This window comes from Canis lupus, chromosome 14 (assembly GCF_048164855.1).
Source record: "Canis lupus baileyi chromosome 14, mCanLup2.hap1, whole genome shotgun sequence".
Taxonomy (NCBI): Eukaryota; Metazoa; Chordata; class Mammalia; order Carnivora; family Canidae; genus Canis; species Canis lupus.
The window spans coordinates 11,717,002-11,742,278 of record NC_132851.1 but is presented as its reverse complement, the minus strand read 5'-3'; the positions used below and the strand labels follow the sequence as shown (position 1 = coordinate 11,742,278).

The following is a 25,277-nucleotide window of genomic DNA, read 5'->3' as shown; positions in this document are numbered from 1 at the left end:
AAACAGAGAGGAAGCTAATGGTGGGAGCAGTTGGGGGTGCAGTAGGGCATAAGGGGGCCTCATAAGGGCCATGATGACTGCAGTGTAGAAAAAGAAAGGAAGGGAGACAGCAAGACTACCTGCTTTTTGCCGGTGTGTTGCCTCTAAAATGATGGGGGTGCTCTTACCAGCAATATCATATTTGAGTTGCTGGGCTTGTTCAGGAGACTGGAAACTTCAGTCTAACAATATATAAGAGTTTATACATCTACTCCCTGGTGTCATTCCAGTCCCTTTCACTCACATGAGAGAAAAAAGGGGAGGAAGCAATGAACTAGCTACTTGTACCTGACAAAACTTACCATCCATCCTTCTTCCCTTTTAGTCTCCTGTTGTCCCCCAAACAAAAGCAAAAACTGAGTCAACCAACTAAAACCTGTCATCTCAGTTTTGAGTGTTTGAGATATTTTTTGCTGTTCTTGCTATTTTCTGTTTGTGGAAGACTAGAATGGATTTGAAAGGTCTACTGTTTGAATAATTCTGGTGCTCAAACACGTAGGGAAATTGACATTAAGGCACATGTTTGTAAGGCTTTCAAGTAGGAGCAGATAAGATGGGATTTCCAGATAAAGGATATTTTGTTTTTTTAAGCTAACTTTTATCATTTGGATATTTTCTTCAACCACTTGTTTTTTCATTTATTCAAAAATCTTACTTAGCAAACAGTCTTAAATGTGTCTTTATTATTTACTCTTAAATAAGTATAATGGTCTTTTAGCTTATGTATTTGTATATAAAAAAGAATGTAAGATTTTGGGTCTCTCTATGGTGCTTATTAGATTTACTTTGTAAAAAGACATTTCAGTATTATATTTAAATAGAATTTGTTGAATTAAAACTTTTAAATGTAAAGGGACCCTTTATTTTTTAGAAATAAGGAAGTTTTAATGATTAGTTCTCCAGTTCCTTTGACTCTCACCTTTGCAGACTTCCAGGAAACAAACAAGAACCAAACAAAACAATAGTAAAAACCCATACATACACACATGCATATACGTGTACAAACATGAACAATATTAAGAAACTAAGAGGAACTAAGCAGAAATAAATCATATATAAGATAGGAGAAAAGCTAAAGGAGTCAACATTAAAAAAAAAAAAAAAAAAAAAAAATAAAGGAGTCAACATTGACCTGTTCATGTCCTCTTTTAGAGCACTGTTTTACTTGATAATTCTTTTCTAGGTTGTTGCTTCTAGTTCTCTTTCTCCTTTTGATGCTGCTTGGATGCCCTTGTTTTCCTTGTTTTTAAGCCAAGAGTACTGATCATTTTTCTCTATTAAACAAATAGGCGTTTTTAAAAAGCTCTTTCTTCACAGAATGTTATTTGAACTTGCAAATTTATTTAAAGGCTTTTTTTCATTTTTCCATACCTTGTAGTAAATAGTATCCAAATTAGTTGTTGTATTGTCAGAATTCCATGCATTTCCTCTGTGCTACCTGCTTTTGTGTAATATATTTGTGTGTATAATCTTTTTTTAGATTATGTTTAATGAAGAGCTTGGGAATCCTTTTATCATAATTCACAGTATCTCACTGCTGAACACTGAAGAACATTCAGTAACTATCTTACTTCTTCGAATAGAGAAAGAGGAATTGGATATGAAAGGGAGTGGATTCTATGTTTCTTTGGAGTGGGTCACCATCAGTAAAAAAAATAAAGGTAAAATATAGCAACATTGTGAATCCACAGTGGTTGGCACCATTTAGTAGATTTTGAAATACAAAGCTGTTCCTGTATATAATGTTGGCTTTTTCTTGGGTGGTGTTGCTGTGATTCTAATACCTGACACCTAATAGAATGAATTCCTATAGATAATTTCTCCGCAGGTATGGGTTATAGAAAAAATAGTAATGTGCTTCCACAGTCACGCCTTTCTGTATAAAAGGAGATATGCTCACATAATTCTAGAAAAGTTTTAAGGATATATATATATATATATATATATATATTCTTAAATGTGTGTGTATATTACACAAGGATTTACATATATCGTTGAGTGTAAATTATAAATTACAGTGTAATATTGAAATATAAATTAAATATAAATACCTAGAGTGAAACAAATACCTTTACTTCCTTAAATCAAAATTGTGCTTTCTTTCAAATCTAATTGAATCTTGCTGTTTGTTTCTACCTTCAGGAAAACTGCTAGTTTTTCTTAGAGTACTTCACTATGGAGAAAGTTTCAATCATCTATTCAGAACTGTCTGTCAGACTTCTAACTTGGACATTTGAAGTTATTTTTTTCTTTATTAATTAGGATTTCTTTCATGGTGTGGCCTTACTCTTCACTATTGCTTATTAGTTCTTACTTCAGAACTAAGTGGATTTTTCCATAGAAGACTCTGCCCTTTTTCTCAGTTTTTATTAACTTACTCATTTAACTTATGAGTATTAAATTAGAGTTGACCCTTGAACAACATAGATTTGAGCTGTGCAGGTCCTCATATATGTATTTTGATAAATACAGGATAGTACTATAAATGTATCTTATGATTTCCTGAATAACACTTTTCTTTAGCTTATTTTAAGAGTACAGTATATAATACATGTATAAAATATGTGTTAATCAACTGTTTTTTGTTACTGTTTTTTGTTAGTAAAGCATCCAATCACCAGTAGGCTAAAGTTAAGTTTGGAGGGAGTCAAACACAGATTTTTGACTGCACAGGGGATTGATGCCCCTAACCTTTATGTTGTTCAAGAGTTAACTGTTAATTTATAATCTGATAAAGGCTATTAGTATTTGTGTTCTAAGAGGGTTTTTTTATTTTAAAATGAGCATGTGTATAGGTGTACAAATACTGTGTACTGTTGTTTTTTTTAAGATTTCATTTATTTATTCATGAGAGACAGAGAGAGAGCGAGAGAGAGGCAAAGACACAGGCAGAGGGAGAAGTTGGCCCCATGCAAGAAGCCCGACATAGGACTCGATCTCGGGTCCCCAGGATCAGGCCCTGTGCTGAAGGTGGTGCTAAATCGCTGAGCCACCCGGGCTGCCCCTGTGTACTGTTTAATATAATTTGTTTTTTGTTTTTCCCAATGTTGTAGTTTCATATCTGGAGGAACACAGTAACTTAAAACTTTAAGTTTTAGAAAACATTTTTTGTATAGGGCTAGGTGGTAACCATACAATTTATTACCACAACTACTCAGTTATGCCATTGTGGTACAAAAGCAGCCATAAGTAATACATAAATAAATGAGTATAGCTATATTCCAATAATATTTTTTATGGATGTTTTTTATATAACTCTTACGTGTATTTAAACATTATTATTATTTTTAAAAAATAAATTAAAAAATTTAAAATACAAAATTCATTCTTAGCCCAGAAATCATATAAAATAATGCATAAATGAAACTTTGCCTCCACTGGCCTTACTTCACCAATTCTCTGCTTTAGATAGTAGAAAGTTTAATTTTTTTTAATTAAGGTACCTAACTCAAAAACTTACAGAGAAGTCATCATGCATGTTTTTCTTCCTGTTCCCAGTTCTGTGACAGCTTTAGATCAGTTCACAGTAACTTATCAGAACATGGTGACATTTCTGCTCAAGCTCTACCACCTGCATTCCCTTTGCTTTGTGTCCTTGCCTCAACTGGACAGATATAATTAGACTCACTTTTCTTTTTTCTCCGAAGGTTGTAATTAGAAGAATATTAATTCTCCTTGTAGTTCACTTTTTCTCTCATTAATCTTCGTAGTGTCTCATTCCTTTCACCTCCTTAAGTATTATTAATGTAATTGTTACTCTTTTTCTTCTTTTTTAATAAACATAATGTTTTTCTAAATGTGTTGAGTGGAATATCTGATAAGTAACGTTTTGTAGTCAAATAAATTTGAAAGTGATGTATAATATCCCTATTACATTAAACATGTTAAAGGCTCTAAAAATTTTGAGTTAAAAAGACAATTTAAATTTTTTTTAAAGATTTTATTTATTTATTCATGACAGACACAAAGAGAGAGAGAGAGAGGCAGAAACACAGGCAGAGGGAGAAAGAAGCAGGCTCCACGCAGGAAGCCCGACATGGGACTCAATCCTGGGTCTCCAGGATCAGGCCCTGGGCTGAAGGAGGCACTAAACCGCTGAGCTACCTGGGCTGCCCAACAATTTAATTTTAATCAAGTATTTCCCAACTTAGTAATCGTGGTGTTCACTTGAAATTCACCTGTTATTTTCTCTTGCATGCATGTTGGGCAAAGCCACCCTATAAAAGTATGGAAGTCTGAGTCTTTGGCCTACTCTTTGCCTTGCATGTACAGTGCACAAACAAGTTTACTCTTAAATATGTATGAAATGAATGTGAATGTAGGTGAAGATTTAGAGGAAAAAATGACATATTTTAGAACATATTGTATCGTTTTGTATAACGTGACACTGAGTTACGATTTTTGACTACTTATTATGAAGTTTATAAAGTACAATCCACTTTAATTGAGTAACAGTGTAAGTAAAGGTATGGACTCAACTATACTGTTTTAGTACTTTTTAAAGCAAAAAAAAACCGCACCTGTTTTCAAGAATAAATTCAGTTATTTTACCAGAAACTTTCATGATACAGTTAATTTTGTATCTTTTTTTATATTTCATATCTTAAATTTTAATTTTTAAATTAAGTATCATTATTTATGCTTGATTACAGTTACCCTGTAGATCTGTCTCTGAGTGTGTATAAAAATCATTTCTAGGGATCCCTGGGTGGCGCAGCGGTTTGGCTCCTGCCTTTGGCGCAGGGCGCGATCCTGGAGATCCGGGATTGAATCCCACGTCGGGCTCCCAGTGCATGGACCCTGCTTCTCCCTCTGCCTATGTCTCTGCCTCTCTCTCTCTCTCTCTGTGACTATCATAAATAAATAAAAATTAAAAAAAAAATTTTTTTTAAATCATTTCTATCATAAACATTTCACTTAAGGAAACCGTCTTATCAATAGCTAGAATAAGCAGAAAAATAGTCCACACCATACCTTCCCTTTATCCTTAATGTGTGGCTCTTTTCAGAAGATGTCTATCATGTACCTTTTGGGAAAGTAGATAGGCTATAAGAAAAGAAAAGGTAGATCCATCAGAAGCTGATATTTCAGGTAAGTTAGTCACTTTCAATGTCTAGAGCACTGCTGTTCAGTGAAAATTTCTGTCGAGTAGACATGTTTTATATGTGTGCAAAGACTAGCCATGTGTGGCTGTTGAACATTTGAAATGTGGCTAATGTGACTGAGGAATTGAATTGTAAATGTTACTTAATTTTGATTAAATAGCTACGATGGTCCATAGCTACACATTGGAAAGCACAATCTAGAGCAAATTTCATGAGACCTTACTAGTATTTTATTTATTTATTTATTTATTTATTTATTTATTTATTTATTTATTTCCTTACTAGTATTTTAAAGTGGAGGTATATTGGGGCATCTGGGTGGTTCAGTTGGTTAAGCATCTGCCTTTGGCTCAGGTCATGATCCAGGGTCCTGAAATTGAGTGCTTCATCGGGCTCCTTGCTCAGTGAAGAGCCTGCTTCTCCCCATGCTTATTCTCTCTCTCTCTCTCTCTCTCTCAAATTTTAAAAATTAAAAAAAAGTAGGGACATATTTACAGAAAATGAGGTTATAACTTTTTATTCCTATGAAAAGACTCTTAATAGCATGCCTTTTAACAGTACACTTAAAATAATTTTAATTAAAACTAATACACATATTTTCAGGATATTTTTATAATACAGTATTTTATTTATAACTTTTTGTTTTAAAATTGTTTTTGGGATACCTGGGTGGCTCAGTCAGTTAAGTGTCTGCCTTTGGCACAGGTCATGATCCCAGGGTCCTGGGATCAAGCCCCTCATTGGGCTCCTTGCTCAGTGGGGAGCCTGCTTCTCCCTATCCCTCTGCTTCTTGTTCCTCTGCAAGTGTGCTCTCTCTCTCTCTCTCTCTCTGTCAAATAAAATCTTTAAAAAAATACTTTGTTTTTTTACAGATAATAAAAAATACGAAATTATTAAGCGTGATATTCTCCGTGGGAAGTCAGTGCCACATTATGCTGCTATAGAGCCTGATGGGAAAGGTCTGATGATTGTCTCTTACAAGTCTTTCACGTTTGTTCATGGTGGTCAAAATCTTGAAGAAAATAAGAATGAGAACATGTCAGAGAAAATCAAAGGTAATTTTACTATTTACCTTTACGGAGTTCATGTGTTTATGTACACATACATTTATATCTGTTTTGTCTTCCTCGTTAGGTTGTGTGTTCTATGAGGACAAGACAGTTTAATTTTTCTTTATTTTCCTTTATATTTCTCAGAATTGTCTTTTGCAAAATGTGCTACCTAAATAGTATGAACTGTTTTAATTAATAATTTTGTAATTACCAAAAATGTTTTTAAAAAATCTGTACTTTAGCTTCCTGATTAGATGTTTAACAAATTCCTATTAAATGAATAAATGAATAAATGATGTCTCTTTATCGGTGTTCAAGAAGCTAGCATATTAGTATTAAATTAGTATTAAAGATATTATATACATCTTCTTAACTTTTAGTACTAAGCTGAAAAAAAGTTCTTGAGGGCAAAATCACTAAGTTTTCCCAATGTTAAATGAATAAATGGATGGAGGTAATGTTTTAGAAGGAAGACAATAATAAGATCTTTCAGGGATCCTGGGTGGCGCAGCGGTTTGGCGCCTGCCTTTGGCCCAGGGCGCGATCCTGGAGACCCGGGATCAAATCCCATATCGGGCTCCCGGTGCATGGAGCCTGCTTCTCCCTCTGCCTGTGTCTCTGCCTCTCTCTTTCTCTCTCTGTGTGTGTGACTATCATAAATAAAAATTTAAAAATAAATAAATAAATAAATATTTTAAAAATACTTTTCCCAGGTTTATAAATATATGCACCTTTGAATATCAGAGTTGTGCTTGATGGCTTTTTATTTAGGCTCTTAACAAATTGGTTTCCTTATGTGTAATATGTTTTTTGTTAGATTATCTCCAAGATCCTTTTCCAAATAAATTTGTCTTAATTTTAACATTAAACTCTTCTAGAACTTAGTCAAAATAGCTATTATATCTCTAGAACACATGCCCTTCAGAACTCTTGGTGAGCAATTGCAAAGGAATGAAAGAATGCCCTAATCTTAGGAACCATTCTGCCTAATGACCCAAACCATGTGGTTCCAAGACGGATCATAGGGTGGTAGGGACACATCTTTTTAAGTCACTACCTACTAGTGCAGGTGTGGTTTTTCTTGTTGACATCTCACATTATGTTTTGAATTCCTTCTGAATGCATCATTGTGTCATTTCTTCCTTTTTAGTATGAGTCTCAAATCCTCTGTATTTTTCTGTTTTTTTTTTTCTCCTAATAAACAGCCTTTACTTATAAAGGAAAATATTTTTTTAAAAAATTATGGATAGGGATCCCTGGGTGCTGCAGCAGTTTAGCGCCTGCCTTTGGCCCAGGGCGCGATCCTGGAGGCCCGGGATCGAATCCCACGTCGGGCTCCCGGTGCATGGAGCCTGCTTCTCCCTCTGCCTGTGTCTCTGCCTCTCTCTCGCTCTCTCTCTGTGACTATCATAAATAAATTTAAAAATTAAAAAAAAATTATGGATAAGTTGTTAATTATAGTATGCTTTCTTTTGAATAATCTGCCTTATTAACTTTTGTGGTAGACAGAAAATTGAGTAAAACACATTATTTGTCCTAAAGAGCTTATAGTTATCAGTCTTTTAAGCAATAGTTGAAACTTTTTCAGTGAGTTTATATTAAAAGAACTTTTTCTAAAGAATGAGAGAGGTGCTCCGAGAGCTTGCTTAGAGAATGTGGTGCAAGTTAGAAATTAATCCAAAGTAACAATTTTATAGTAAGAACTTTGCATTTTTATATTTTCTTCTATAATACCATGCTTCTTAAATTTTATCTAACATCAAATAGAAGTGACCCTTTAAGAAGATACATGATAGTTAATGCTAATCTTCATATCTAGTACTCAAAGTCTTTACATAAAAGTGCACAAAAATAATAACCCATAAAAAGAATAATCACATTTAGTGAGAGTTTATGATATATTTAATAACAGGATTGATATTAAATTTTATTTGCATTAACTCATTTAAACTTTAATAGTTCTGTAAGGTATATAATATTTTGTTACCTTGTTTTACTGATAAGGAAAAAGAGGATCAGAGATAAAAGTTGCATGCCAAAATTAACAAATGGTTGAGCTGGGAGCATGGCTATCCGTGGAAGGCACAGGTTGTTGGCGTGTGATCCCATCCCTCTTACTGCCCCTGAACCTGAGCTCTTGTCGGGCAGACAGTGACCATCCAGGCCAGCCCCCCGCTGCTGGACCCCACACCTGCTGAGCTGGGCCTAGGGGTCTCGGGGCAGGGCTGTGGGGTCTGGGGACCATGCTGCGTGAGATGGCGGCGGTCCCAGCCCTCCCCCCAGCACCCTTTGTTCCCCGGGGCCTCACAGTGGGGGATGGGTCCACGACCTGCACTTCCTCTGCTTTCTCCCCACTTGTCCACCTAACCTGGCTTTGGACTGAGCATTTATTTAAGAATAAAATTGTGGTGGTGGTCCCCCCCCCCCAAAAAAAAAAAAAGGGACCCTGAGTCAGACCTGTGACTAAATCAGCTCTGGAGTACTAATTCCTAACCACTATATTATATTTCTTTCTAATGAGGGGGTAGACAGAGTAATGTTTATGGATATCATTAAGCAAATGTTTAATTCTTTTTGTATTTAAGCCGTATTTTCTTATTTCATGGTTATGGTATGATGGGTTTAAAGGTGTTTCTTTAGTAGCCGGCTTTTTAGAAGACAAGCCAAGGAGATAGAGAAGGAGGTAAAGGGAGGATTCTTTTGTTGGAAACTTAGACAAAGTACATGGACAGCCCTTGAATTTCCTGTGAAATTGTTTTCATGCAACAAAGTTGTGGGTTAGAAGAGTCAATTCCTTTATAAATAAATATATCTTTCATTTTTGTATAGAGGTGTATTTCACCAAATAATAGTGGTCTTTTGTATCACAGAATTCCATCATTAGGGCATATCAAGGCAATGGGAAAGTTCATGACAGTGGTTTATGACATATTTGTCATTCTTTTGAACTAGGAATCTGCTGTGTGTGGTGTGTGTGTGTGTGTGTGTGTGTGTGGTGTGTAAAGACGAGCAAGAAATAGGAAAAGAAAGGGGAACTGGAAGGCAGGGGGAGAATGAATGGGGATAAAGGTTTATTATCATTAGTATTACTATGAATGTTTATGTTCTGGAGCATTTGGTAAGCCTGCAAGAGGAAATGTTAAGTGCAACTGTTAATACTCTTTGAAAGTTCCCCAAAGAGATATATGTGTGTTTATTTATTTATAATTACTATTTTTGTAAGATCACTAGAAATTATGCTAGGTTCTTTTAGATAGGTGTTCTTTTGTATGCTCTAGTCTCTAGTTTTGTGCATTCTCTTCTCCACTTTTTATTAATAATGTATTTTTCTTTTCCCAACAGAACCTCTGTATTACTGGCAACAGACTGAAGATGATTTGACAGTAACAATACGGCTTCCAGAAGGCAGTTCTAAGGAGGACATTCAAGTACAGTTTTTGCCTGATCACATTGACATTGTGCTGAAGGGTCAAAGGTTTCTGGAAGGAAATCTCTATTCATCTGTTGATCAAGAAAGCAGTACATGGATAATTAAAGAGAATAATAGGTATATACAGACAGTTGTATTTATATGTAAAATTTTGTTTTTTATTACTTTTTCTTCTTTTTTGTTTTAATCCTTTCCACAGTGGTTATACCAAAGCTAACTACTACAATAGGTCAGTCTGTATTGGTGATTCTTTTTCATGAGATAGATTAAAAATGGAATTAAAGTATCAAAAAGGATAATTCAGATTAAGATTAAAGATGCTAGTGCAGTCATTGTATTCTGTGGCAGCTTTTCATTACCAGCTCTGAATAAAATAATAACAATAGTAACAGTAATAAATAGATAAAAATGTGGGGGTTTTTTTGTTTTTTTATGAGAGAGAGAGCATGTGCATGCAGGTGAGCGCAGAGGGAGAGCGTGAGGAAGGAACAGACTCCCCACTGAGCAGGGATCCTGACACCTGAAGCAGGCTGGATCCCAGGGTCCTGGGATCGTGACCTGAACCAAAGGCAGATGCATTACAGACTGAGCCACCCAGGTGCCCTAAAAATAGTTTAAAAAATTTTAAAGTATAATTAAAATAAATAACCAACTTTTTTATTAATTTCAATTTTCCAACTAGATAATAATTCCCGTTCTTTAAATTTTAAGATATATAAAAGGGTACACAGTGCAAAGCCTCCCTCCATCCTAGGCCTTCCAGTCACCCCTCCACTCACCATAACCACTATTATCAGTTTCCTTCTACAGGTATTTTATTCATGTTCAAGCAGATACATATATTTTTTTGACCAAAAAAGATTTCAAAACATAACTATACATAATTTTTACAGCTTACTTTTGTTAACTTTCAGCAACAAATCTTGGAGAACTTTCCATAATGTATATATAATGATTTATTTTATTCTCCTTTATGGCTATTTATGTTATTTTACTCTATCAACTGCACGATCATTTTTTATAAAACGGTCCTTTATTGTTGGATATTTTGACTGTTTGTAGTCTCTTGCTACAGTGAATGATTTATGTGTATATGTGTATATATGCATATATATGGAAAGAATTTCATGTGCAGGAATATATATGAAGGATAAATACCCACAAGTGTAATAGTTAATATTTCTTTGAAAATTATGGAGAATAAATATTTTTCTTATGTAAGTTAGCCATGTACATTTTTTTGTGAATTGTGTGTCCAGGACACAACAATAAAAGGAATACAAGACATATTCAACTTTATCAAAACAAAACTTTTCTGGGGGCACCTGGTGACTCGGTTGAGCGTTTTTGCCTTTGGCTCAGGTCATGATCTCAGGGTCCTAGGATCAAGCCCTGCGTTGGGTTCTCTGCTTGGCAGAGAGCCTCCTTCTCCCTCTGTCTATGTTTCTGCCTCTCTCTGTGTCTCATGAAAAAACAAATAAAATCTTTTTTAAAAAATCTGAATTAAAAAAAAAAATAATAAAAATCTGAATTTTATCTATAAAAATCTCAGTAAAACGAATATGTAAAACAAATGGTAAAGGTTAAGTATCTTTTAGAACTATAATCCCTTTCTCCTACTTTTATGCCCCTTTGCAAATCTGTTGTCGCAGATACTTTACTTACTCCCCAGTTATTTGGATTAATAAAATTACTTTTCATTATAGATTGTTAGTAATTACTGCATTCTGTGGTAGATTAATGGATCATATTAGGCATTTAATTTTAAAAAGAGTCAGGTTTTGTCAGGAATAGTTAAAATTAGATATTTTTACTTTAAATACAATTTTGAATTCGTAATATAGGACCCATATGAGTCTTTGATATGAATCCAAATCCTGAGAGTCTAAGAAATAGACACCTACTTCAAAAAAATTTTAAGCTTTATGATTTTTTTAAAAAGATTTTGTTTATTCATGAGAGACAGAGAGAGAGAGAGAGGCAGAGGGAGAAGCAGGCTCCATGCAGGGGACCCGATGTGGGATTCGATCCTGGGTCTCCAGGATCACGCCCTGGGCTGAAGGCACTAAACCGCGGAGCCACATGGGCTGCCCAGCTTTATGCTTTTAGATCCTGAATTCATTTTGTTAATTGGGAAATTTGGTGACTTGGTAACATTCTTTTTTAATGCAGTAAGAAACATAGATTGATAGATTGATAAGTAATGATGTCATTTATAATTTAGTATTACTGAACTAAGAACTCATTATTCAGTGAATTCAACAAAAAAATAATGATTTCCATGAATCTGATCCCTTGTCTTTCTGTTTAGGCACATGCTTTTTTTTAAACCGTTCTAGTAATTCTTGCTAGCCAATTTTGACATGGTATGTTTAATCACTATAGTTCTTCCAACATTTTTCATAATCACTCCTACAAATATTTATGGAAGTATGTTTATTGTAATTCTCAGAAAAGTATTGCTCTTTTAGAGGGAGAGTAAAAAGTTGACTTGAGCTAGATTAAAATCAATCACTTGGACATGATAGTTTTAAAAAATTCCACCTTCAAGGTGATAAAATGGTTTATAAAGTCCTAACCAACAATCTTACTCCTTCCTTTCTTAATGAATGTCACATTCAGTTATACCAATTGAATAAATACCTAATTTTGTTACCAGTTTGTCCATTTACCTGGATAATAAAGATACGAAAAAGGATACTAAGATGAACCTGGAATCTAATGTGTCTGGTAATCACCTATCTGACTATGGTTTGATCCCCACAGTCAAGCACATTAGCTTTTTGCCTCATTCTTTGTGAACCTTGGCATACTAACGCACTGAATTCGTAACAGAATCTCATAAAATTACTCCTCACTAATTTTTCATTGAAGTATAATTAACATATACATATTAGTTCCAGATGTACAATATAATAATTCAACAAAACTGTACTTAGTGCTCATCATGATAAGTATATTTACACTTTTAAAAAAAATATGTATTTATTCATGAGATACACAGAGAGAGAGGGAAAGAGACAAAGACAGGCAGAGGGAGAAGCAAGTTCCATGCAGGGACCCTAACATGGGACTCAATTCCAGGTCTTCAGGATCACGCCCTGGGCTGAAGGTGGCACTAAACCACTGAGCCACCCAGGCTGCCTGCCCCCGCTTTACACTTTTTAACATATTTTTAAAACTTAATTATCTGAAACGTTCTTCAAAAAATATTTTATATCTCCACATTCTATTTAAACATGTTTTTATGTTTATGAGAGAGATTTGAGGGTAGCATTTATAAGTTGGCAAACAAATTATCACGTATTAATAGAAGTCACCAGGCAGTAAGTAACCCAGTGACAGTCTAGAATAGCTAGACCTCACACGAATAGTTTCAGCATTTAATATACGAGCATAAACCAGTATTGTTTTCCAATTAAATTTGAGGTACTTGATTACAGTTTTACATTACAAAGGATGATTATGATGATGTGTTGGTGGTGTCATTGGTTTATAAACATGATTTTCTGTACTTGATTAAATTATTTATATCTCTCAGTTTTGAATAGTTAATGTTCCCTCTCACTTTAGAAGAATTTGTTCACTAGTCTGTAGGTTATTATGTATGGGGTTACATGTTGTTTTTTGCTTGGATAGTAGGATATGATACTAGTTTTAAAATGTAGAAATGCAGTTGTGCTAAAAAGGGTTGCATTGACGAGGTATGCAAATTTAATGATGGTTCAGAAATTCTTTAGAAAGGAGATTGTATGAATTCTAGCTTCTTTAAGTAGCAACTGACTAAAAGCAGTATTTATTACATTCTGGTCACAGTAAAATTTCTTTAGTAGTTTTTTATATATATTTTTTCAGAGAGGCAGAGTAGTACAATAGTGAGGAACATAGACTTAGAACCAGACTGCTTTACTAGCTTGTGATTTTGGCAAGGTTACTTAACTTTCCAGTGCTTTTTTCTTTTTATCTTACTTGTCAATTGAAGATGAAAATAGTACTTAACTTTATTTGGTTGTCGTGAGCAATCAATGAGTTAAAATATGTAAAGACTGCACCTGGCATATGGGGAAGATTATGTAGGATTTGCTGTGATGATTCTTCATCATCATCATCATCTTCAAGATAACCTTCCTCTTAGAGAATATATTATAGTAATAATTTTTAATGCTAATGATAGGAACTCATTACACTGAAAAGATATTTTGTATAGTCTCTTAAAATAAGTAGTTTCAGAAAAATTTAAAGTGCTGTAATTAATTCATGAGGTGGTGATAATAACAGCCTTGAAAAAGAATAACTGATAGGCTTGCATGTTCTATTTGATAATTATGGTAATTGTTATTATTGTGTCCTTGCAATATTTTTCATTGCAGTTGTGTTCCAGGGCATGGGTTAGTATGGCACACGTGTACCAGAGATGACACATGGAAAAGGTTGCTTTCCTATGGAAGAGCTACCACCACCCCACTTTTCTTTGTGTTCTAGCAACAGCTACTCCTATAGTAGCTTACATGAATTTCCCTTCCTATTCAAGAAGCACATGGACAACTCCTGTGCCCTGACTTAGCTCTCTCTCCCCTTCCTGCTACATCACACCTTTAATCTCAGGATTCCTTGATGGGCTCTTTTTGGTGTATTTGGTATTTGTGTTGAATGGTTTAAATATACAGAATTAGATTTTCAGTTGATACAGACCACATTAACAACTGTTTTCCCTAAGGAGTTACCAGAGTTAATTTCTAATTTCTACTTTCTTTTCAGTTCTTTAAAATCTGTATTTTAATAATTGATCTAACTTGTCTGATGTTTACATTAATAATTATATATTATGGCTACAGTTTAGGAAAGTGAAGCTAATTGTTGGCTCCATGCGCCAAGAGGCACCTTTAGTTTTAGTCTCTTTCCAGTTAACTCTGTGTGCCCACCCAGTCACTACCCTCACCACCACCACTACTCCCCAATAAAATATCTCCTAGATCCACACTGCTTGCACTTCTGTCACTTAAGTTCAGTAATAGCCTGCATACCTGGACTACAACAGTATTTTCTCAGTGGTCTTAACTCTTGCCAGTCACTCTTCTCATCAAGTCATTTGACATACTATTTCCAGTGGTACTGTCTTGTTTATTTAGTATAAATTATTATTATTTTTTTAGTATAAATTATTTACCCTTGGATTACAGATTTTCCATCATATGTAATATTAAAATTAACACAAGTTTTGGTAAAGCATCTCTGGACACCAACAGGAATAAATTCAGTGGAAGAGTTTGGTGTTGGTTATATAATTTGTATAGCTGCTTAATGTAACATACTTTCTCTTTTAACTTCTAGCTTGGAGATTTTTTTGATTAAAAAGAATGAAGGACTAACATGGCCAGAGCTCGTGGTCGGTGATAAACAAGGAGAGTTTATAAGAGACTCAGCCCAATGTGCTGCAATAGCTGAACGTTTGATGCATTTGACCTCTGAAGAACTGGTAAGCAGTTACAGTAGTAGTGTCACTTTCCAAAGGCCCAGAAGTATGTTATAGGAGGATTATGCCATGTTTTTCACACATTATTTTACATTTGTTAATGTTAGAGACATAGATTAAGCACTCCAGACTGGTGTTTGAATATAGTTTAAATTCTAATATTCATTCCTTACACTACATGAATACATATATATGTGTGTGTGTGTGTGTGTGTGTGTGATTGTTATATATAAGGTGGGCGTACACATGTATCTCTGTGTGTTCATATATATGTATACATATGCATATATACATATATATTCACACATATACACAAGTATATATGTTCTTTTCTAGAAAAATCAGTAGAGTGTTACAGGGACAAAAATTATGATTTTCCTGTCTACCTATGCAAATAATCTACTTGTCATCATTGAAATTTTCTAGGTTATTTTAGACACAAGGGGTTAAAATATTTACTATGATTTTGATTGATAGGGTAACTCATTGTAATGATTACAATAATGTACTACTCATTCAACTATGAGATTTTGTTGAAATGTTCCAATCTGATAACTTTTAAAATAATATTAAAAATTTGAATAAAGCGTACCAGAATTTCAGTTAGTTATAGGTTTATTCACCAAAAATTATATCAGCACATGTAAAATGTCTGACTTATTGCCATCTGTGGAGTTAGAGCAATGAGGAAAAATATATGAAGACATAGTCATACTGTAGGGTTACTTGTATCCTAAAGTAGAAAGGAAATTAGAATATTGAAGTAAATGTTTCTGTCAAAAGAAAGCACGGCCAAAATGGAGAAACCGAGTTTCATGTCTGCCGCAATAATTAAAAATCTCAGGAATCACTAGAATTCATATATAAGACTATGAAACTGTGATTTCATAGTCCTGGTGTTCTAATAAGTCGTGCAGGCTGCATTGCCCTACTGTATTCCTTCTTTCAGCAAGTATTTATGTATTGCCCTCTGGAACGTAATAGTAGTTATAGTAGTAGAGGTTTGTTTTGATATTGTAGATTATTGCTATTAACTCCCTTTTAAACTTGATTTTTTTCAAATGAATATCGGTCTGTATGAGTAAATTATTTATGGCTGACACCAATGTGTTTGTTATAATTTGAAAAGAAAAACATGGAATCTTATTATCTGCAACTGGAGACTATCTTATGTTTCAAATCATCATAATTTTTCTTGCCTTTCTGCATTGATTAGAACCTTTAATCCACTATAAGATAGAAATGATGAATAGTGAAAGCAGACATTCTTGCCTTATTTGAAATCTTGGAAAAAATTTTAAAAAAATGAAATCTTGGAAAAATAATTGAATATTTCACTGTTAAGTATTATGGATTATTTTTGACATGTTGAGAAAGTTTTTTTCTGTTTCTGTCATACTGAACATTTTGTATCATGAAAGGCTATAGAATTTTGTCAAATACATTTTCTTCATTTGTAGGATAAGCCCCACTTGGTCATGATATATTAACATCCTATTTACATATTACTGGTTTAACCAGGTTTGTTAAATGTTGTTGAGGAGTTTTTGCATCTGTATTTGTGAGGAATATTGGTCTGTAGTTTTTGTTTTTTTATTTTTATTGTCATCCAGTTTTGATATCTGGGTAATGCTGATGTCATAAAACAAGTAGGGGAATGTTTCCTGCTTGTTCTTTTTCTGGAAGAGATCGTATAGAATTGGCATTATTTTTTTAAAATATAGAATCTGCAAGTGAAACCATCTAGAATGGAGGAGGGGTTTTTTGGAAATTCTTAACCATAAATTTAATTTCACATAGATATGGGATTATTTTGGGGGATCCCTGGGTGGCGCAGCGGTTTAGAGCCTGCCTTTGGCCCAGGGCGCGATCCTGGAGACCCGGAATCGAATCCCACATCGGGCTCCTGGTGCATGGAGCCTGCTTCTCCCTCTGCCTATGTCTCTGCCTCTCTCTCTCTCTCTCTCTGTGACTATCATAAATAAATAAAATTTTAAAAAAATAATCTAAAAAATTAATAAAAGAAAGATATGGGATTATTTTGGGCATCTATTTCCATTTTTATTGTCTTTTTTCAGTTCCCAGTTTCATTTCTGTTATTAGATTATTTTCTCCTTTTTGCTTACTTTGGATTTATTTTGCTCTATTTTTAAAAGTGAAAGTTTAAATGATTGATTTTTTAACCTGCTTTTCTATTTAATGCTATACACTTCATTCTAAACAATACTTGTCCTGCATCCTCCAAAATTTCAGACAATCTTCTTAATCTCATTAAAGATTGATTTGATTTGGTGCTGTATTTCCATTTTTTTTTTACGTGGCTGATTTTTTTTTTTTAAGATTTATTTATTTATTCATGAGAGACACACAGAGAGAGAGGCAGAGACATAGGCAGAGGGAGAAGCAGGCCCCCTGCAGGGAGCCCCATGTGGGACTCCACTCTGGATCCAGTGAGCTCCAGTGAGTGGAAGGCAGAGAGAGAGGCTCAATGGCTGAGCCACCCAGGCTATTTATTCCCTGTTTGTTCTTACTCCTGGGGCAGAACTTTCCATGAATGTCAGCTAAAAGTCTAGGATGTTTTCCAGGGCTTCTCCTGTGTGAGCCCTAATCTTTAATTTTTGTCTTCTGAGCACTTGAATAATATCAACAGTCAACTTTTGAACCCCTTGCCTGCTGCTGCTTTCCACTTGTCTTTTTCAGCTCAGCTTGAAAATCAGTAAATGGCTACAGAGAAGCCGCAGAGTCTAGGGTTCTCTGTAACTCCCCTTTCTCTGTAATCTTGTCCTTTTAGAATGTGGCTGCCTTGATAGTCCTGAACTTTTAATTTTTGCCCTCTTCAACAGGTAATGGAAAGGGGAAAGGAGGGAGGAGTACAGAAGGTGCTTTTTGTATGCTGCTGGACAAATATATATGTTCTTGAACTGTTGAAAAAATGCCCCCAGCTAATTGCTGGTAATTGCATTCCCAGCCAACCATAACAACAGAATGGTTTCCACTGATACGTAGGCTGGAACAGACAACCACAACTAGTGGGTGAGACATGGACAGGTTTGATAATACAGATCTGTAACTCCCTGCCATTTCGTTTCAGAGGCTTTCTCAGGTCATTTCATTAAGTTCTCAATAACATGACAGCATTTTTGGCAAACTGGGTATGTGGATATTTGGTCAGTCAGTTGTAGAATTACATTTCTGTTGTTTATATATGCAATTTATCACTTGAGCATTGGGATTCTTTTACTCTAGAGGTTTATAATACCAGACAGTGATTCTTGCATTAAGCAATGGAACATATTAAAATTAATGATTGCATGTATCTCCTCTTTTGGCTTATTAGCTATACCTCTGTGTTTTTGTTTGGGGATATTTGTATGTGTGTTTAGCAATTTTGGAGTTAACACTCTACATCTTTAATTCATCACCTCTATTGTTGAAAGGTATCACTTTGCTCATAACTTAAGAACTTCACAATGTATTTCCATTTCTTCATCTTTTGTATTATTCTTATTGTACATACAAATTATCCTTATTGTACATTTTATTTCTTAATGTTATAAACTCAATAAGTGTTATTTTAACTTTAATCAGTCAATTCTCTTTTAAAGATATCAGAAATATGGGGGGGGGGGAGGAATGTCTTACATTGACCCACATCCTTGTCATTTCCTCTGTTCTATACTTCTTTGTGTCAATTCACATTTCCATCTGTTGTCATTTTTCTCCTGGCTGAAGAACTTCCTTTAGCATTCCTTATAATGTAGGTTTGCTGGGTAAATTCTCTCAGCTTTTATTTGCTGCAAAAGTACTTGTTGTCATCCTTTTAAAATATCTTTTTTAGGTATGTAAGTCAATGTTGATGGTTTTTTATTTTCTCCCTTTTATTACTTCAATTATACTACATTGTTTCCTGGCTTGCACAATTTCTGATGGGAAGTTGGCTATCATTTGTATCTTTGTTTCTCTGTTCATGTGTTTTGTTCCTCCTCTACTTTTAAGATATTCTCTTTATTATGACTTTTCAACAATTTCATTATATTGTGATTTGCAGTGAGTTTTTTCATGTTTCTTTGACCTCTCTGAATCTGTACGCTGATAGTTTTAATCATTTATTGAACATTTCTTCAAAATTTTTTCCATTCTTCCTGTCTTCTTCCAGTTACTTGTTAGACCATTTGATACTGTACCACAGGTCACTGCAGTTGTTTTTTGTTTGTTTGTTTTTTGTTTTGTTTTGTTTGTGTTTTATTTTAGATAGACTGTTGTTTCATTTCAATCTCACAGGTCTTCTGTCCTGTCTCATTAGTTGTCAGTCCCATCTTTTTTGCTTTCCATTTCAGGTATTTTCATATTTAGAAATTCAACTGGTTTCTTTTTTTTATATCTTCCATACCTCTATCAATATACACATGTTTTTCTTTACATCTTTAAGTATATAAAACATGTTTATATTACCTACTTTAATATATTTTTCCGGTGACTTCATCATTCTGCCATTTCTGTTTTTGCTGATTAGGATTTATTGGTCTTAGGTCTGAAATTTAGGTTGTTTTTAAAGATTTTATTTATTTATTCATGAGAGAGAGAGAGAGAAGCAGAGACACAGGCAGAGGGAGAAGCAGGCTCCATGCAGGGAGCCCGATGTGGGACTTAATCCTGGGACTCCAGGATCATGCCCTGAGCCGAAGGCAGACACTGAACCGCTGAACCACCCAGATGTCCCTGAAATTTAGTTTTTAATTACTGCTATAATCTTGATATTTATAAGAATGAGGAAATCCATTCTCTTATTGATGGTTTATTTTATTTTCTGATCTAAGAATCCAAATCCAGATAAAGAAAAACCTCCTTGTAATGCTCAAGAGTTAGAAGAATGTGACATTTTCTTTGAAGAGAGCTCCAGTTTATGCAGATTTGATGTCAGTACATTAAAAACTACTCATGTGGTAAGTACTTGATTATTATATTTCTAAAAATTTATGAATAAATATAAGTTACATGAGATGGTAATTGATTGACCTAATGTATAATTTGTAAAGCTGGCTTGATTGGCACTACTGGCTATGATCTAAAACTCCTCACTCCATGAAATGGCAGTTTTATACCAACATCCCCAATAAAACAGTGTTATGTTGTTTTGGTAGTATTGTGTATTTGATATCTTATGTTTTTTTTTTTGTTTTTTGCTATTTTTTTTTTTTTTTGCTATTCAGATTTTTATATATAGTTACAACTAATTTATAATCTCATATCTTTTTTTTTTTTTTTTTTTTTTTTAAATAATAAATTTATTTTTTATTGGTGTTCAATTTGCCAACATACAGAATAACACCCAGTGCTCATCCTGTCAAGTGCCCCCCTCAGTGCCCGTCACCCATTCACCCCCACCCCCGCCCTCCTCCCCTTCCATCACCCTTAGTTCATTTCCCAGAGTTAGGAGTCTTCATGTTCTGAGATGACATTAATCTTGATGTAATTCTCTATTTATATGACAGTTGATTCCACTAAGAAATAAAGAGTGGTACCTGTATTATTATTAGAAGTTGTGTGATTTGTATTTCTTAAATACGTAGTTTTTCCCCCCTCATAATCAGGTACCTTTTACTGTCTAAGAATTGTAGAAATAAAGAGGAAAATGTACAATAACTTATAAAATAAGTGGTGATAATTTGGTAAAAATGTATCCTGTACTTCATTTACGCATTACTCCATTAGATAACATATAAAAACAAGAGAAGTACAATAAACCATCTGGGTTGAGGACTGTAGGAGGAGACTTGGTTGGAAGCTTATACATTAAATGAAAATATTTGTACTAGAAGAGCTTGATTTTTGTATGCATGGTGGCAGGCAATTAGTTTCTTGGCTGTGCTAACTCATGTTTTTTAATTCAAAGCTAAATATCTGGCATTCAAAAGCACTCTTAAAAATGCAATATGTAGATGAGTCTACTTAGAATACAGCAAACTAAGGGCACTGGGTAAGTTATGAAAAATCTATGTTTGTGAACCACCCTGACTTCTTTCCCTGCCCAAAACTCCCTCCATCCTCTAATGTATTTCTGTAAGGGAATTATTTTCAAGCAATCATTTAATGAGGGGTTACTATGTGGTAGATATTGTACTAGGTGACTTATATAGATTATTACATTTAATTCTCAAAACAAACAAACAAACACAGAGAGAAAGTTGGTTGGACCTGCCATGAAGCCTTTTCTTGATGTAGAACCCACTTAGAACTGACAACTCAAACCTGGTATATGTTGTTCCATTATCTTTGTTAGATTAAAAAATAGGTTGAGTCAACAGCTATAAACTAGCAACTGGAGACTACAGTGATTTTTCATAATCCTCAATGGCAGATTAAGTTTGTGGTAATGCTCAGTCTCTAAGACCTATCAAACTTCTATACCAGCTAAACAGATTTTGAAATGGACATGTGGTATAAATAACTTCTCCTGTTAAAAATATTTTGTTATGGTGCTAATTTTTTCATTTGACCCAGGAATGTGGCATCACTTTTGAATTGCTGTACTTTGAGGAGGGTGGGGAGAGAAAGAGAGGAGGCGAAGCTTTACTGAAAGCAGAGAAAATAGCTATATGGAAAGGGCCATCTGACAGAAGTTGGGACCTTCAGTGAAGCTGGAGCCAATTCCCAGCATCCAACAGGGATGGACCTGGGAGGATATATACTGCCCTGAACTCATCCTCCTCTATCCTCCCAAAGTGCTGGTGCTTCCCACTGATCAAACCAACAAGAAGCCAGAGTGGGGGGATCCCTGGGTGGCTCCGTGGTTAAGCACCTGCCTTGGGCCCAGGGCCTAATCCTGGAGTCCTGGGATTGAGTCCCGCATCGGGCTCCCTGCGCAGAGCTTGCTTCTCCCTCTGCTTCTCTCTCTGCCTCTCTCTCTATCTCTCTCTCTCTCATGAATGAATGAATAGATAATCTTAAAAAAAAAATCCAGAGTGGGTGGCAGCTATGGGGGTATGCCACAGAAAACGGCCTCCTGGAGAACAAGCAGCAAAAAGAAGGATGGAGAGAGTATGATGAGTAGGAAAATTGATTAATGAAAATAGTCAAAATATAGGTCTTTTACAACTTAAGTACATTGCTGCTGGTTGTAAGAGGAAAATGAACAAAAGCTATAAAATTATCAAGTTTATAGGATCTCACAAATTTCTTTCAAACATGGATCTTATTCTATATTTTACTAACTCTATTCTTATATATCACTGGAAGCTCAGTTGAACTTCTGTCTCCAGTTTTGAATTCTTATAGTCTGAATCATCCCTTCCATTCTTTCAATTCTTTCTTTAAAGTGGGTCACTTGAAGTCCATCATACAGCATGGCTACTTTTATAGCATTTAGGTTCAAAGAAACCAAAAAATAAATAAAATTAAAATACTCTGATTTGCAAGATTCTACTGGGTGAGTAAACATCATTCCACTGAAACTCTTCCTCATTAAAAAATGGCTCATGTCTGTCTTTTTTTCTCAAGCATTGACCAGGGAGTATTTCTGTTCTTTCCTTTGGTGGGATGAAAATAATTTAGAAGTACCTTATCTCAATCCCAGCCATTTTGCAAAAGAATTATATTTGCTTTTATTATTTTCTGTGTCATGTAATCAAATATGTACCCTCCCCACAGCAGCAACAGTTCTTTTTAAATCCATTGACTTGTTTCTACAATAGAGTACTTCTAATTTTTTTTTTTCATGTCCGAAGTTGTGTATTTTACATTTACATGTTGAGAAGGAACTGGTGCCAACAAAATGGCTATGGAATGCAGATGTTGTTTTTGTTCAGTCTTGTGTTTCTGGGTGGGGTTGTTAGCCAATAGAGTTTGAAATACCAAAATCATATATCTGAAATCTAATGTATAATTATTTTGGAATCAGAAACAAGTTTTTTTTTTTTTTTTTTTTTTTTTTTTTTCGTGAATAAGACATTTTTATTTTTTGTCTGTTTACTATTTGAATATTTGCAAGTTAAGGAGTAGGGTCACTTGCCATTGTGTTGTTGCATAGAATATGACTATCCATGATGAAGTGGAACATACCCTTCTCAATAAAGGAACTTGGTTTATGTTAACTCAGTCCCTCTTCATTAACATAACAGTTTATGATAGCTAAACCGTAATCACAACATCAGCTATGAATATTATAAAAGTACAATCACCTCAGAACCTATGTTTATTATAAAACAAAAACAAAAACCCAAGGCATTCAGAGCAGAGTTGTGAAGAGATTAAAATATAATCAATAACACATCTTCCATTTACATGTTTCTGAAATAAAATATGAGAGCAAATTTTTTTTTTTTCTTTTTTTTTTTTTTTTTTTGGTGTTCAATTTACTAACATACAGAATAATACCCAGTGCCCGTCACCCATTCACTCCCACCCCCCGCCCTCCTCCCCTTCTACCACCCCTAGTTCGTTTCCCAGAGTTAGCAGTCTTTACGTTCTGTCTCCCTTTCTGATATTTCCCACACATTTCTTCTCCCTTCCCTTATATTCCCTTTCACTATTATTTATATTCCCCAAATGAATGAGAACATATAATGTTTGTCCTTCTCCGACTGACTTACTTCACTCAGCATAATACCCTCCAGTTCCATCCACGTTGAAGCAAATGGTGGGTATTTGTCATTTCTAATAGCTGAGTAATATTCCATTGTATACATAAACCACATCTTCTTTATCCATTCATCTTTCGTTGGACACCGAGGCTCCTTCCACAGTTTGGCTATAGTGGCCATTGCTGCTAGAAACATCGGGGTGCAGGTGTCCCGGCGTTTCATTGCATTTGTATCTTTGGGGTAAATCCCCAACAGTGCAATTGCTGGGTCGTAGGGCAGGTATATTTTTAACTGTTTGAGGAACCTCCACACAGTTTTCCAGAGTGGCTGCACCAGTTCACATTCCCACCAACAGTGTAAGAGGGTTCCCTTTTCTCCGCATCCTCTCCAACATTTGTTGTTTCCTGCCTTGTTAATGTTCCCCATTCTCACTGGTGTGAGGTGGTATCTCATTGTAGTTTTGATTTGTATTTCCCTGATGGCAAGTGATGCAGAGCATTTTCTCATATGCATGTTGGCCATGTCTATGTCTTCCTCTGTGAGATTTCTGTTCATGTCTTTTGCCCATTTCATGATTGGATTGTTTGTTTCTTTGGTGTTGAGTTTAATAAGTTCTTTATAGATCTTGGAAACTAGCCCTTTATCTGATATGTCATTTGCAAATATCTTCTCCCATTCTGTAGGTTGTCTTTGAGTTTTGTTGACTGTATCCTTTGCTGTGCAAAAGCTTCTTATCTTGATGAAGTCCCAATAGTTCATTTTTGCTTTTGTTTCTTTTGCCTTTGTGGATGTATCTTGCAAGAAGTTACTATGGCCGAGTTCAAAAAGGGTGTTGCCTGTGTTCTTCTCTAGGATTTTGATGGAATCTTGTCTCACATTTAGATCTTTCATCCATTTTGAGTTTATCTTTGTGTATGGTGCAAGAGAGTGGTCTAGTTTCATTCTTCTGCATGTGGATGTCCAATTTTCCCAGCACCATTTATTGAAGAGACTGTCTTTCTTCCAATGGATAGTCTTTCCTCCTTTATCGAATATTAGTTGCCCATAAAGTTCAGGGTCCACTTCTGGATTCTCTATTCTGTTCCACTGATCTATGTGTCTGTTTTTGTGCCAGTACCACACTGTCTTGATGACCACAGCTTTGTAGTACAACCTGAAATCTGGCATTGTGATGCCCCCAGATATGGTTTTCTTTTTTAAAATTCCCCTGGCTATTCGGGGTCTTTTCTGATTCCACACAAATCTTAAAATAATTTGTTCTAACTCTCTGAAGAAAGTCCATGGTATTTTGATAGGGATTGCATTAAACGTGTATATTGCCCTGGGTAACATTGACATTTTCACAATATTAATTCTGCCAATCCATGAGCATGGAATATTTTTCCATCTCTTTGTGTCTTCCTCAATTTCTTTCAGAAGTGTTCTATAGTTTTGAGGGTATAGATCCTTTACATCTTTGGTGAGGTTTATTCCTAGGTATCTTATGCTTTTGGGTGCAATTGTAAATGGGATTGACTCCTTAATTTCTCTTTCTTCAGTCTCATTGTTAGTGTATAGAAATGCCACTGACTTCTGGGCATTGATTTTGTATCCTGCCAC

The 25,277-nt window shown here is 34.9% G+C and overlaps 1 protein-coding gene across 4 annotated transcripts in view; it reads left to right on the top strand.

Moving 5' to 3' along the window:
* Positions 1–25,277, top strand: part of NUDCD1 (NudC domain containing 1) — an 88,722-nt gene that overhangs the window by 26,790 nt on the left and 36,655 nt on the right. For all 4 annotated transcript variants that reach the window (XM_072774251.1, XM_072774254.1, XM_072774252.1 and 1 more), the window contains 5 exons: positions 1,520–1,700; positions 6,017–6,199; positions 9,539–9,743; positions 14,958–15,102; positions 19,917–20,042. In XM_072774251.1, the coding sequence (XP_072630352.1) occupies positions 1,520–1,700; positions 6,017–6,199; positions 9,539–9,743; positions 14,958–15,102; positions 19,917–20,042 (840 nt within the window). The remainder of the gene's footprint in view (positions 1–1,519; positions 1,701–6,016; positions 6,200–9,538; positions 9,744–14,957; positions 15,103–19,916; positions 20,043–25,277) is intronic.